Here is a 15,232-nt window from a genome sequence, read left to right as displayed (position 1 = left end):
AGATTGGCAAACTCTGATACACCATTTATTGCTGAGGTACAGGCATTCAATACAAGATATACAGTATAGCCTTGCTGAATAAGATTAACACCCAACTGGAATAAGTCCAGATGAGGTATTTGTCTTGCTATTGTACATTCTCTAACGCAGAATTGTACTGGGAGTCCAGCCAATAATGCTCTCCATTTGAAACTGGCCTGTTCTTTCTTGACGCTGCTTGTCCTTTTTGATGCTTTTCATTTAAGAAATAATTAAGGATCAGAATTCTTTTCATTGCATAATTCAAGTGTAAATACACTTTCACATGCCATTTTAGATTTTTTGTGTGTGCATAGATTGGTATTATTTTCCTCCCTTTGCAATCTCTGTTTTTGGCATATTTTCAGTATTTTCCAGCATTTGGACAATGGCAAGGGAACCAAATGAAACCAAACTGCTAGATTCTTTGGAATGTGTCTTTTAGAAGTGTTTTTGGACTGAATTTTCAGCTGAAAATATTCAGAAGAAGGCAATTTCAGGGGATTTTGAGATTATTTCAGGGACAACATGATTGCCCCAAACATCATTTATCCTATCCCCAACTTAACTGCCATGGCTCTATGCTATGAAATCATGGGAGTTATAGATTTCTAGCCTTCTATGCCAAAGAGTGCTGGCACCTTACCAATTTTTATATATATATATATATATATATATATATATATATTTGCTGTATTTGTATACCATCCCGCTCAGCCTTCTGGTGACTCGAGGCGGTTTACAAGGCAAAATTCAATGCCGCAAAAGTACAAGTACATTTTAAAAATGTTAACATCAATAAAATCATAACAACAGCAATCTATATATATATAAATGTAATGTTCGTTTGTGGTATTCACAGAACTCAAAAGCCCCTGGATGAATTGGCACCAAATTTGGACACAAGACACCTAACAACCCAATGTATGTCCTTCACTCAAAAAAACTGATTTTGTCATTTGGGAGTTGAAGCTGCTGGGATTTATAGTTCACCTACAATCAAAGAGCATTCTGAACCCCACTGACAATAGAATTGAACCAAACTTGGCACACAGTTCTCTCATGACCACCAGAAAATACTGGAAGGGTTTGGTGGGCAGTGTCCTTTGGTTTTGAACTGGATGTAGTTCACCTACATCCAGAGATCACTGTGGACTCAACCAATGTTGGATCTGGACCAAACTCTACACGAATACTCAATCTGCCCAAATGTGAACACTGGTGGGGTTTGGGGAAAATAGAATCTTGACATTTGGGAGTTGTAGTTGCTGGGATTTATAGTCGCCTACAATCACAGAGCATTCTGAACCCCACCAACGATAGAATTGGGCCAAACCTCCCACACAGAACCCCCATGTGGGCCATAGCAACGTGTGGCAGGGGACGGCTAGTAAAACATAAGTCAATAAATCCTCATTAAAACACTGTCCAGACCCATCGTATAGTTGTTCCATTTTTCTATGTCCGTTACTCAATATTTGCACATGCTTGCTCGAACAGCCATGTGTTGAGTTTTTTTGAAATGTTAGGATAACAACTACTTTGATTCCATAACAGGGATCCATGGCAGTTAAAATGATGTCAAACTGCATTAATTGTACGATGTAGATGCACCTTTATGGTGTGTGTAGTACTGTTTGTAAATCTGTTACAGGCGGGAATGCAGTATACAGAATATCCTCCAGATATTATTGGACTTCATTACCTGGCATCCCTCACTATTGGCTAAGGCTGATGGGTGTTGCAGTCCAGTGACATTGAGATGGCCACAGGTTACCCACCCATGCCATAGCACAATGGGAATTGTAATTGAAAATGACAGCTTTGGAAGAATTGGTTCAATGGAGGAATTGTGTGTATTTGTTCTCCCCTGCTATGCTGACTGGAACAAATAAAAATCTGGTGCAAGAAAATGTTAGTATGTGTTGTGACATGGAGTGATCTTGCTTCGTTTGTGTTAAAGCAAATCCTAAAGAAGTTATTTTTATCCAGCTATGTACAGCCATTGCAGTATTGCCTCTGTGAATTAATGGATAGAACATTAGTGTGGGATAATGGACAATGGTGGCTGCCGTCTTTCCCTTGTTTTTGAATATGATGTTCTTCAGAGCTTCAGGAAGAGACAAAGTTCACAGCTACAAGGGATACACAGGTAGTTTATATGGGTGAGTGGAAACTAATTTGGAAGCTAGGTGGAAGGATTTGGGAATATTGGGCATCTCTCTCTCTCTCTCTCTCTCTCTCTCTCTCTCTCTCTCTCTCTCTCTGAGGATTTCATGCAGAATGCTAGAGGTTTAAATACCCTAAAGCAGATATCCTCAAATTGCAGTGCTCCAGCTATTTGGACCTCCAACTCTCAGAAGCCCTAACAAGCTTGTCCAATTGTCAGGAATTCTGGGGGTTGAATGCCCAAACAGCTGGAGGGCCACATTTTGAGGATGTCTGCCCTAAAGGCACCAGATTCTGTCTACTCCTGGAATCTAAACAGGCCCAGTTAGTACTTGGATGAAGGAGAATGAATTATTATCATGTATATTTATTTATTTATTTATATACCATATTTGTATACCACCTTTCTCAGCCTGGAGGTGACTCAAGGCGGTTCACAGTTGGCAACAATTCGATGCCTCAACAATTATAAAACATTTAAACAATCATAAAATACTATTAAAACATATAACATTATCATGAGCATCTCCTTGCCAAAGTCATTTTCCAATTGCATCGTCAAGTCATTCCATGATTTCATATAATTATGATGCATTAGCGAAAGTTTGCTCAAAAAACCTGGTTTTAAACTTTTTTCAGAATGTCAGAAGGGAGGGGGCTGATCTTATATCCCTAGGCAGGGTGTTCCACAGCCGAGGGGCCACCACTTAGAAGGCCCTGTCTCTCGTCCCTGCCAAACGCATCTGCAGGACTAAGAGGAGGCTTCCTAGAAGATCTTAAAGTCCTAGATAGTTCATAAGGACAGATACGTTCGGATAGGTAAGCTGGGCCAAAACTGTTGTAGGTTAACCTTCAAAGGAAAACAATGTTAAGCCGCCTCTGACTGTTCCTTCCCTAGGAAGACACTAGGAAGTTAATGAAGTCACCATAAGTCAACAGGTGACTTGAAGGCAAATACATACACATACACAGTGGCATGACTGTCCACAAAGTGCAATATATGTCTACATCTGCTTCATCAACATCATAGGCGATAGCTTGTGACTGAGTACGATTGTCTTCCAGAAGTAGAGTCTTGGTGCTGGGTCCATAAGTGACGGCAGAGACCTGTTCTGGGTCTGCATAGTCTGTCACAACGAGGACAATGAAAACTATGTAGGAGTTGCTTGTACAGTCAGCCCTCCATATTTGTAAATTTGACTTTTGCAGATTAGATCGTTTGCGGATTTGATTTATATGGTCTCTCTAGGAATCTCTAGGTCTTCCAGTGCGATTCTACGGTCAACTTTTGCCTGAAATTGGCTGTCAATGTGTGCTGGAAAACCAACAAATTCTTAGAAAGGAGTTCTCTCAGTTTAAAAAAATTGTTGTTGTTGTTGTTGTTCATTCGTTCAGTCGTCTCCGACTCTTCGTGACCTCATGGACCAGCCCACGCCAGCGCTCCCTGTCGGCCGTCACCACCCCCAACTCCTTCAAGGTCATTCCAGTCACTTCAAGGATGCCATCCATCCATCTTGCCCTTGGTCGGCCCCTCTTCCTTTTGCCTTCCACTTTCCCCAGCATAATTGTCTTCTCTAGGCTTTCCTGTCTCCTCATGATGTGGCCAAAGTACTTCAACTTTGTCTCTAGTATCCTTCCCTCCAGTGAGCAGCCGGGCTTTATTTCCTGGAGGATGGACTGGTTGGATCTTCTCGCAGTCCAAGGCACTCTCAGAACTTTCCTCCAGCACCATAGTTCAAAAGCATCTATCTTCCTTCGCTCAGCCTTCCCTAAGGTCCAGCTCTCACATCCGTAGGTTACTACAGGGAATACCATGGCCTTGACTAGGCGGATCTTTGTTGCCAGTCTGATGTCTCTACTCTTTACTATTTTATCGAGACTGGACATTGCTCTCCTCCCAAGAAGTAAGCGTCTTCTGATTTCCTGGCTACAGTCTGCATCTGCAGTAATCTTTGCGCCTAGAAATACAAAGTCTGTCACGGCCTCCACATTTTCTCCCTCTATTTTCCAGTTGTCAATCATTCTTGTTGCCATAATCTTGGTTTTTTTGATGTTTAGCTGCAACCCGGCTTTTGCGCTTTCTTCTTTCACCTTTATTAGAAGGCTCCTCAGCTCCTCCTCGCTTTCGGCCATCAGAGTGGTGTCATCTGCATATCTGAGGTTGTTAATGTTTCTTCCAGCAATTTTCACTCCAGCCTTGCATTCATCCAGCCCCACACATCGCATGATGTGTTCTGCATACAAGTTAAAAAGGTTGGGTGAGAGTATGCAGCCTTGCCGTACGCCTTTCCCAATCTTGAACCAGTCTGTTGTTCCGTGGTCAGTTCTGACTGTTGCTACTTGGTCCTTGTACAGATTCCTCAGGAGAGAGACAAGGTGGCTTGGGATGCCCATCCCACCAAGAACTTGCCACAATTTATTATGATCCACACAGTCAAAGGCTTTAGAATAGTCAATGAAGCAGAAGTAGATGTTTTTCTGAAACTCCCTGCCTTTCTCCATTATCCAGCGGATATTGGCAATCTGGTCTCTCGTTCCTCTGCCTTTTCTAAACCCGGCTTGAACATCTGGCAACTCTCGCTCCATGTATTGCTGGAGTCTTCCTTGCAGGATCTTGAGCATTACCTTACTGGCATGAGAAATAAGGGCCACTGTGCGGAAGTTTGAGCAGTCTTTCGCATTTCCCTTTTTTGGTATGGGGATATAAGTTGATTTTTTCCAGTCTGATGGCCATTCTTGTGTTTTCCATATTTGCTGGCATATGGCATGCATCACCTTGACAGCATCATCTTTTAAGATTTTAAACAGTTCAGCTGGGATCCCGTCGTCTCCTGCTGCCTTGTTGTTAGCAATGCTTCTTAAGGCCCATTCAACCTCACTCCTCAGGATGTCTGGTTCTAATTCATTCACCACACTGTCAAAACTATCCTCGATATTATTATCTTTCCTATACAGATCTTCTGTATAGTCTCGCCACCTTCTCTTGATCTCTTCAGCTTCTGTTAGGTCCCTGCCATCTTTGTTTCTTATCATACCAATTTTTGCCTGAAATTTACCTCCAATGTTTCTAATTTTCTGGAAGAGGTCTCTTGTCCTTCCTATTCTGTTGTCTTCTTCCGCTTCCATGCATTGCTTATTTAAAAATAGTTCCTTATCTCTTCTGGCTAACCTCTGGAATTGCGCATTTAACTGGGCATATCTCCCCTTATCACTGTTTCCTTTTGCTTTCCTCCTTTCTTGGGCTACTTCCAGTGTCTCAGCAGACAACCATTTTGCCTTCTTGGTTTTCTTTTTCTTTGGGACGTACTTTGTTGCCGCCTCCTGAACAATGTCGCGGACTTCTGTCCATAGTTCTTCTGGGACTCTGTTTACTAAATCTAGTCCTTCAAATCTGTTCTTCACTTCCACTGTATATTCGCTAGGAATGTTAGTGAGATCATATCTAACTGGTCTGTGTATTTTCCCTGATCTCTTTAGTTTTATTTTAAATTGAGCAATAAGAAGTTCGTGATCTGAGCTACAGTCAGCCCCAGGTCTTGTTTTCACCGACTGGATGGATGTCCGCCACCTTTGGCTACAAAGGATGTAGTCAATCTGATTTCGGTGTTGACCATCTGGTGAAGTCCATGTGTAAAGCCGTCTTTTAGGTTGTTGGAAGAGAGTGTTTGTTATACATAGCGAGTTTTCCTGGCAAAATTCTATCAACCTGCGTCCCGCTTCATTTTGTTCTCCCAGACCATGCTTGCCTGTGATCCCTGTTGTCATTTGACTTCCCACCTTGGCATTCCAGTCTCCTGTAATGAAAATAATGTCTCTTTTTGGTGTATTATCCAGTAGGTCCTGCAGATCCTCATAGAACTGATCTACTTCTGCCTCTTCAGCAGCTGTGGTTGGGGCGTATATTTGTATATAATGTGTTTTTTTAATTCTTGGTTTTTCCACTTTTGCAGAGTTCCTGTGCCTCTAATCCCAGTAAATGATCAAGAGTTTGTATGTGTGTGTGTGTTTGTGTGATTACAGTGTTGCAACCTGCAAGGTTCCAGTCCTGCCCAATAGTCAGTCACCATTCAAAGGCCTAACTCAGTTTTTTTGGTGCTATTTCCCTGCATTCAATATGCATGTTGTGTATAAATCACTTATTTTCTTTTATTGCACTAGAAATCATCAGTCACACTGGTCTGAAGAAAAGTTTTGGCAAAAGAGACAGATGATGATGATGGTGGTGGTGGTGATTCTACATTCTTCTCTTAAACGAGACTCAAAGCGCCTCATGACACGCACACACACAAACAATACAAATTACAATTTGAAACCTACAACATGTGAACATTAAAATAGAATTAAACATAGGATTGTTTTTAAAAAGTAAAGCCATTTAAAACCATTAAAATCTATAAAAATAATTAAGTTAAGTGCTTAGATTTGTGTGCGGAAGCTCAGGTCAGCTCTCCTTAATTTCTGGGCATAGATGTCATCTAGCCATTCACTTTGGGCCACTGTGAAATGCTCCTTCCAATCTCCTACAGTTCCTGCAAATGGGGAAAACAATAGAAGTGAGTTCTCAGCAATGTGGTTGCCAATCCTAATTTTTTGCTATTTCAACAAAGGTAGTCACAATGCTAGCTTATTATTATTATTATTATTATTATTATTATTATTAACTTTATTTGTACCCCGCGAGCATCTCCCGAAGGACTCGATGCGGCTCGATAGCTTGCCTGCCTCATGTGAAAAATTCCATTGTTGCCTTGCAGAGAGTTCTGAAACCACATTCTATACAAGGGACTCGCTCTGGGCCACATTTTTGCTCTGCGTGTGCAAAAAGTGACTATTTCACATGGGAAAAATCTTCATCAGCAAGCAGCCACACAATTACTGTTTTACTGTTTCTCATTAGTGGCACTTGCTAGACCACTTGATATGACAAGCCTCCTCTATATGACGTTTGTCTGTTTTGAAATGAATTGTTTTATAACCTGAAGTATATGTCTTATTTGAGTTGCAGTTTCCTTATCTCTATATTTCTAAAGCAGTGAGAAGGGCTTCAGGTCACATGACTGACTCAATGACAGTTTAGAATGTTCAGATTTAAACAGGAAGACAATTAGCGAATGTCAGTTGAAGAATGACTTTAGACTACTTGATATAACAAGACTCCTTTATATGACATTCGCCTGTTTTGAAATGAATTGTTTTATAACCTGATGTATATGTCTTATTTGATTTGCAGTTTCCTTATCTCTATATTCCTGAAGCAGTGAGAAGGGTTTCAGGTCACATGACTGACTCAATGACAGTTTAGAATGTTCAGGTTTAAACAGGATGACAGTTAGAGAATGTCAGTTGAAGAATGTTAGAGAAGTGTGTTGAACCTTGAATGAGCTTGAGACAGAAGTCTGTCAGAGTGCAGAAGCTCATGTTAGGAAGTTAGAAACTGTTGAGACTTGTGTTTTTTTTTTTTTTTAAGCAAACGTATTAAGGAGAGCTGTATAAAGCAACATAGTTTATGAAGAAACTGTTAAAGATTGTGAGTTCAAGATACAAACTCTCTGAAATGTTACTAAAGTTTTTAACCCTTGACAAGAAATGTGCCTGTATCTTGAAATACATTAAGTTATCAGTAAGCAAAACCTGTTATCTTTAGAAGAAGTCTGCTTGCATCATTGTCTGCTGAAAGCATCAAACAGAAACAAAATATCTACTTGGCCAGCGATCATCAATTACCAAATAAACTCCGCTAACCTGATTCGTAGTCATGTGCCTTCGGGGTAAACCTTGATCCATTTGGTGTCCCGGCTTTTAGTGGGGCTCCCAATCTGTTTTGACTGAGCTTCCCAAAATTGGGAGGTCAGAAATTTGTTTTTTGTATTGTCGAAGGCTTTCATGGCCAGAATCACTGGGTTGTTGTAGGTTTTTTCGGGCTATATGGCAATGGTCTAGAGGCATTCTCTCCTGACGTTTCGCCTGCATCTATGGCAAGCATCCTCAGAGGTAGTGAGGATGCTACCAAGCACTGAGTAAGAACCAAGCACTGAGTAAGGAGTGCTCAGCTGCAGGCCCTGCGAGTCCCGGGTGTGCTTTGGCCTATGGGTGCAGACTTTGGACCTATGCACCCGGGCCTCACCGGGCCTACAGCCGAGCACCAAGTAAGGAGCACTTCTTATTCAGTGCTTGGTTGCAGGCCCTGGCACTTTGGCCCAACGTGTGTGGCAGTCAATCCGAAAAGCAGACAAGGAGCCGGTACCTGCTCTTGCCTACCTTTTGTATCAAGTTTATTTTTGTTCCAGGAGGGGTCATTTGAATGAACAGAATGAAATGGAAACGGAAACACGAATCAAATGGACGAGACGAATTTCAGGCCCATGACTACTGATTAGGTTGTGAGCCTAACAGTTCATGATCTGTCCTCCGATGGTAAGTGATCCATTATCCCCAATACTATCTGTTCTGAACTGGGACACTTGTTTGTTATTCCTTTTAATCATTACTGTCATAATCATCCAAAGTTTCTTTGTGATTGATTATATTTTGCACATTTTCATATAACAAGAGCCTTATCCACACCCTTCAACATTACATGGGTGAAAACTGAGACAAATGTGGCCAAGCAACGTTGGGACATGGACAAGATGGTAAAAGTTATTAATGAGGAAAAAAACACAAGACAGGAAAGATTGCAACCATTTGTTTTTGATCCTGGGATGGGCAAGATTTCTCTCCCTCCTATCTGCTCCTCTCCACTCATTGTTTTAACTAGGAACAAACTATTTTCATGCTTTGAATTCAGCTCAAGATGAGGACAAAGGGGAAAAGTGGGAGGAAGAGCAAGAAACTGGACCATTTAATAATAATAATAATAATAATAATAATAATAATAATAATATTTAAAACTTTATTTATACTCCGCTACCAACTCCCCAAGGGACTCAGTGCGGCTTACATGAGGCTGAGCCCACGATACATCAGTAATACAAACAATAACAACAATAATACAAGCAATAAAATAAAACTCATAACAAAAAATAAGCAATGAACATTAACAACAACACAACGACGTTTAGAAAAACCTATGGCTGGGCCAAATGTAATAATTAAAATTTTAAAGATAATGCTGAGCATGAACAGGTGAAATATGACTAGGATAGAGTTTTCGGAGAGGAATGGAGCATGCAGACAATCCTAGATCATTAATAAAGTGCAATTAAGGACAAAGTTGCTGAAAAAGTGAGAAATAGAGGATTAACCAGGACTTTCCTGCCACACTAGATTAATTGGAAATTTCCTGCAAAGTTGAAGAATATGCTTATCAGATGTGGCTTGATTCTATCCTCCTGCTTTATATGAGCACACACCTTTTCTCAAGAATGGCGACACTCGTTGGTCTAAGATAGAGGAAGGCATAGTACTGTAGTTCGTCATTGGGTTTTCTTTCATGCTCTCAAAGGTTGTCAGATGCACAATCTGTTTTAGAACCGGTTCTGAAAGCTTTATGTCCAAGAATTGGGCTACTTTCTGGATTTCCCGAGCCGGGTCCTAGAAAGAGAAACAACACCTTTGATGAGAAGTGTGTTAAATCAGGTCCTGGGCATCCAGTTGTACTTAGTGAAGGATAGTACCAGACTCTGAAATCTAGCATGAAGAGAATACCATTTTCCCATTTGTCTTCTCACTATTGTCAAAATATGATTAGTTTAAGAAGTCAGCTGTATCAAGTCTGGTGGATTTTACTATATAAGAGTTTGCAGACATGCTCCATATAACTCATTGGTAGATGTCATTCATGTCTGGTTGGTCAGTTGGTTTGGATGCATAGGTTTTGTGGTGGAGTATAATAACAGAGAGTTAGCTTCTTTGATTGTAAATGAGTGAATCTAGAGGGGAAGCCTAACATTATTTAACTTTCTCACATTGAATATGTATCCAAGGAGGGAGGATATAATTGAGGGATATGTCTATGTGATTTTCCCCAAACAAGGATGTCCCCACTATTTGACATATATCTGATTCTGACTTCAGTAGGCGGGGGAATTTCCATCTTCCCTTATAATATCTCTCAGTAGCTTCTAAGAATATATGAACAAACCTGATGACCAGAGCAATCTAATTCAGCACCTCATTCTCCAACAGCAACCTTTTCAACATGTCTTTTTGTTCAGGGGTCTAGAAAACTATCATTTTTGGACTGAAACTCCCAGCATCCACTAACCAGAATAACTATTGGCCAGGGAACTTGAGACATTTGGAGAGATTGCAGTCCAAGATCTTAACCTTTTCAAGCAGGCATGTTAGAATTATATATATTAAGGCATTTGCATTTGAAAAACCCCTTTGCTTCTCTTCCTTGAGGTGATATGCTCTCTATTTATGAGGCTGGTGTTGCATAATGTAGTTTCAGGACACGAACCGGGAATTTACATGAATTAAAAAATCTCATTCCCCTATGGAGTGAAATACATTTTACGTATTGTTGAAGGCTTTCATGGCCGGAATCACTGGGTCCTCACAACCTCTGAGGATGCTGACCACAGGTGCAGGCGAAATGTCAGGAGAAAATGCTTCTAGAACATGACCATACAGCCCAAAAACTACAACAACCCAATACATTTTACTGTTGTGAGGATTGGTTCAAGCCACAACTCTACGCCATTGTTTTGCCCATGAATAGTGGCAACTTCCTGGTATGTTCACCATTCCCACTGCTAGCATTGTACAACTGCCATGTATCGAACTGATATTGCATGCCATTGTTAAATAGGAAGCGTGTTGATCCTACCTCTATGCCAGTTCACCACCTCCACTTGATTTGAAGACTCCACTAAAGTAGTTCACTTCTGTTTGTGTGTTGGACCTACACTGATATTTGATGCTGACAGCCATAGGCCCCAAATTGATTGCCATATAATGTAGTTTCACAATGCAGTTTAATTGCATTGAACTGGATTATATGGCAGTCAACCTGCATTCTGAAACTATATTACATGGCAGTGTAGATGGGGCTCTAGTCATTGCTTGCAGCATATCTGATTCTCAAATTTTGAGATGCTTTTCAGGGAAAGTACAACATTGCTGTGAGGGTTTGGAAGCGAGAAGACTGCAACACTTACTTCTTTGATATCTTCATAGAAAAGATACAAAATTGGATGATTTTTCTTAGCCTCCCACCAGCCACGAACATGATCAAACCAGCAGCCATAAGCAACTGTAAATAAACACAATACAAGCAAACATAAAGGCATCAGATCTGCATCATTTCCCCAAACTATAATTGTTTGTGTGAAGAATGTTGGAAAACAATTCTGTTTTAGTCTGTTAATTTCAACTTCTACCCACACAGTTAATTTCCTTGGGATTAGGACAATTGGGGGGGGGGGGGGGTGCAGGGAAGCATTATTACTATATTGGACTACAAGTGAATGGAATCGTGCACTTTATATGTTTTAATCTGTTATTGTTCTCTGTGTTTTATTGTTTAACTGTTTAAACTATTTTTAGTGTATAGGATAGGTTTTATGACTATGTTTTAAGTGTCATTTAATCTTGCTGTAGTTGTAAGCTGCCTTGAGCCCCACTATGGGGGTGAGAAAGGCGGGGTATAAATGAAGCAAATAAATAAATTAATATCCCGCACTCAAACTAAATGTTGCATCAAACACACTTCAGACTGTATCCCAACTAACTTAAACCCCAATAAATAATGAGTGTTTTGTATCTTCAGTCCACTTGACATAGTTATTGCTGCCTTTGTATCTAGTTGTTTTAACTGGTGTAAGCAAGGCATTTCTTCTCTCCCTCCCTGGATGCATTTTACGAGGTCTTTAGCCTTCCCTACCAAATAGTGCTGCTGTCTAACCAAACTACAGCTCCCAGTATACCATAGCATTGCATCATGGTAGGGAATGTGGTGTCAAACTGCATCAATTATACGGTATATGGGCAAAGTTTGGACCATATACTGTATAATTGGTGTCCAGGTATTTTGGACTTCAGCTCTCACAATTCCTAAAAGCCAGTAGGTGTCAGGAATTGTGGGAATTGAAGTCCAAAATGCTTGGAAGGCCGAAGTTTGTCCATGTCTGGTATAGATGTACTCTTTGTCATCATAAGATTTTTTTTAACCCCAAACCATTACCAAAACATTCACCCAGAAATATTGCATTCATCTCCCACAGACAAATATCGGTACAAAAGATTTTCTCATTGTAATAATAATAATAATAATCATCATCATCATCATCATCATAATCTTTATTTATAGTCTGCCCTTGTAGGGACTCAGGGTAGTTTCCAACGAATATGGCAAATATTCAGTGCCAAAAGGAAAACCATACAAACAATTTACAACAAGACAAGGCACATTAGACGATATAGAATAACCAACTATAACTTAATAAACAAAATAGCAACAAAAATAAAATAAAATACAAAAACCTGATAAATCTCTCTCTCTTATATTATTGTATTGTATTGTATTGTATTGTATTATATTAAATATATATTGTCTCTTTAGCTTCTCAACTTACCTTTTCCAGCAACAAAGTTTTTCAGAAAATCATCCCAGTGTCCTGGCTCTGGCAACACTAGGTTCATGCGATGGAAGTGGAAGAAGGAGACAGCGTTGTCTTTGATGTTCCTGGCTACATAAATTATCTATGGAAATATAATAAAACCAAGAAGATAGAATCCAGCCGGGGGAAATGCAAAAGGTGTTGTCCTGGTGTTTTGGAGTACAGCTCCACATAGCCAATACCAACCTCAAAGTGGATTCGGATGAAGGGGGTTATTCTTCAGAAATAATGCAGTTTGATACCACATTAACAGCCATGGTTCAGTGTTATGGGATCATGAGAGCTGTAGGATTGTGAAGCACTAGCACACTTTGGCTGGTTAAAGAATTTTTAAAAAACTACAGCTCCTATACCTTCAACTGCATTACTTCTATAGCACAGATGCACCCTAAATAACCTTCAGCCTTTTAATGCACTCCTGGTTATGAAATGTATTGTTATATACGCAGAGGCAGAGAGAGAAACCAACACGTACCTTTGGACTGGTTATGCTAGTAGTGGGTAAAAGATACAATGGCAATATAAATATAGAAACGGGCAACAATATAGTAGGAACCCAACTGACAGCAATATGGAAAGTGGCAGAAGGCTTAATACTACACAATTTTAGCACTATAATCCCACTTATAGTCCAATGCTCAAAGCACCACACCACACTGGCTCCCTTTCAATATAACTTCATAGTTTCCAGGTTTAGGAATTGAACCTTACTCTAGAGGTGCATCTACATTGTAGAATTAATGTAGTTTGATACAACTTTAATTGATGTAACATAATGCTATGGAACCATGGGAATTGTAGTTTCATAAGGTCTTTCCTGCCTTCCTTGCCAAAAAGTGCTGGTGCCTCATCAAACAACATAGAATCAGAGTTGGAAGAGATCACATGGGCCATCCAGTCCAACTCCACTACCATGCAGGAATGCACAAATCAAAGCATCCAGGCTTTCCCCCTGCACTAACCTCCCTTTTTGACACTCCTCCTGACCTTGCATTTCTTTTCCCAGAAGGAAGAGGGCAGGAGCTGGACTGGGAAGTGAGTCTTCAACGTCCGTGGAGAAGGCATTCCTTCTGCTTCTTCCAAGCCTGCGAAATCAGGAAGGATTTTCAGCATCATGCTGAGTTTCATCTGATTTATTTATTTATTTCCTATATTTATAGCCCGCCCATACGGTGCCATCACCAACATAAAACAATCAACAAATATATTAAAACAATTAATTAAGACAATTGATTAAATACGCCAGTTAAAACCAAATCCAAGTCTGGGTCAATTCATTGTCACGAGTTGCCTAAGTCTTCTTTCCACGTTGCTGCTCTTCACTGGTCGAAAGCCTGGTCCCATAACCACGTCTTAATTTTCCTTCTAAAAGACAGGAGGGAGGTGGCCAGTCTGATGTCCCTAAGGAGGGAGTTCCACAGAAGGGGGGCCACTGCTGAGAAGGCCCTGTCCCTTGTCCCCACCAATCATGTTTGTGATGGCGGTGGGATTGATAGCAGGGCCTCTCCAGATGATCTTAAACTTCGTGACGAGGAGATATGTTCAGACAAGTAGTCTGGGCCAGAACCATTTAGGTCTGATAAACAAACTTCGCTTTCTTCCCTCTACAGGCAGTCCCTAAGTTATAAACATCTGACTTACAAATGACTCATATTTAAGAACAGGGGTGAGACAACAGGAAGTGAGAGAAATCTACTCCTAGGAAGAGAAATTCACTCCTGAAAGAGTTATCACGGGGGAAAGGTGTCTCCACTGAAGCTTTATCACAATTCCTTGTTTCTACAACAAGCCATTTTTTTTTCAAAATCAGAAAGTGCAGTGAAATCGTCTGAGCAGTGGCACAAACAGTAAAACAAACACCTATGCTATCCAAAACTCTCTCTCTCTCTCTCTCTCTCTCTCTCTCTCTCTCTGTCTATCTGTGTGTGTGTGTGGAGTTACACTTAAAAATGTACCTGTTCCAACTTACATACAAATTCAACTTAAGAACATTCCTACAGAACCTATCTTGTTTGTAACTTTGGGACTGTCTGTATTTCCTAAAGCAGAACCCCCTTTTCACCTGAGCGCAGGGGTTTGGGGGGGAACATTTCCAGGTAGGGACTTCGTTGGTACACAGGAGCCCGAGCGCATTTCTGGACATCACCCCTCTGCTGGACCATGTCCACAATTTCTTGGATCCAAGTGGTCCCTGGCAGAAAAAAGAGTGGGGAATTGTATGAAGAATCCAACCTTTAGCCAGTAGTCCTGAATATCGCAACTCCACCAATCGCTCCCCAGAGCTCTGCAAATGCCCCATATTTCTCTATCCCAATATGTTTACCTGCTTTAGGATAGGTGCAGAGAAGAAGGTCATCTGGCCGTGCTTGGAATTCTTTTATTTTAGCCCAGTTTTCTACAGTGTCAATAAGCAAAGGGACACCCTCCAACTCCACTGGCTCTAAGCGCTTGATGAATGTGGGGTCCACACTGTTTGGCAT

At 40.7% G+C, this 15,232-nt stretch overlaps 1 protein-coding gene across 1 annotated transcript; it reads right to left on the bottom strand.

Annotated features, from left to right (window-relative positions):
- Positions 1-6,603: 6,603 nt before the first annotated feature.
- LOC132777982 (sulfotransferase 1C2-like) lies at positions 6,604-15,232 on the bottom strand. The gene is made up of 7 exons (XM_060780566.2): positions 15,076-15,232; positions 14,815-14,943; positions 13,740-13,837; positions 12,708-12,834; positions 11,292-11,386; positions 9,540-9,720; positions 6,604-6,716 (listed from the first exon to the last, which is right to left on the bottom strand). Exons 1-7 carry the CDS (start codon positions 15,230-15,232, stop codon positions 6,604-6,606), a joined length of 900 nt encoding a protein of 299 aa, XP_060636549.2.

This window comes from Anolis sagrei, chromosome 6 (genome assembly GCF_037176765.1).
Source record: "Anolis sagrei isolate rAnoSag1 chromosome 6, rAnoSag1.mat, whole genome shotgun sequence".
Lineage (NCBI taxonomy): Eukaryota > Metazoa > Chordata > Lepidosauria > Squamata > Dactyloidae > Anolis > Anolis sagrei.
The sequence above is the reverse complement of the archived record's forward strand: the minus strand, read 5'-3'. Positions and strand labels throughout refer to the sequence as shown.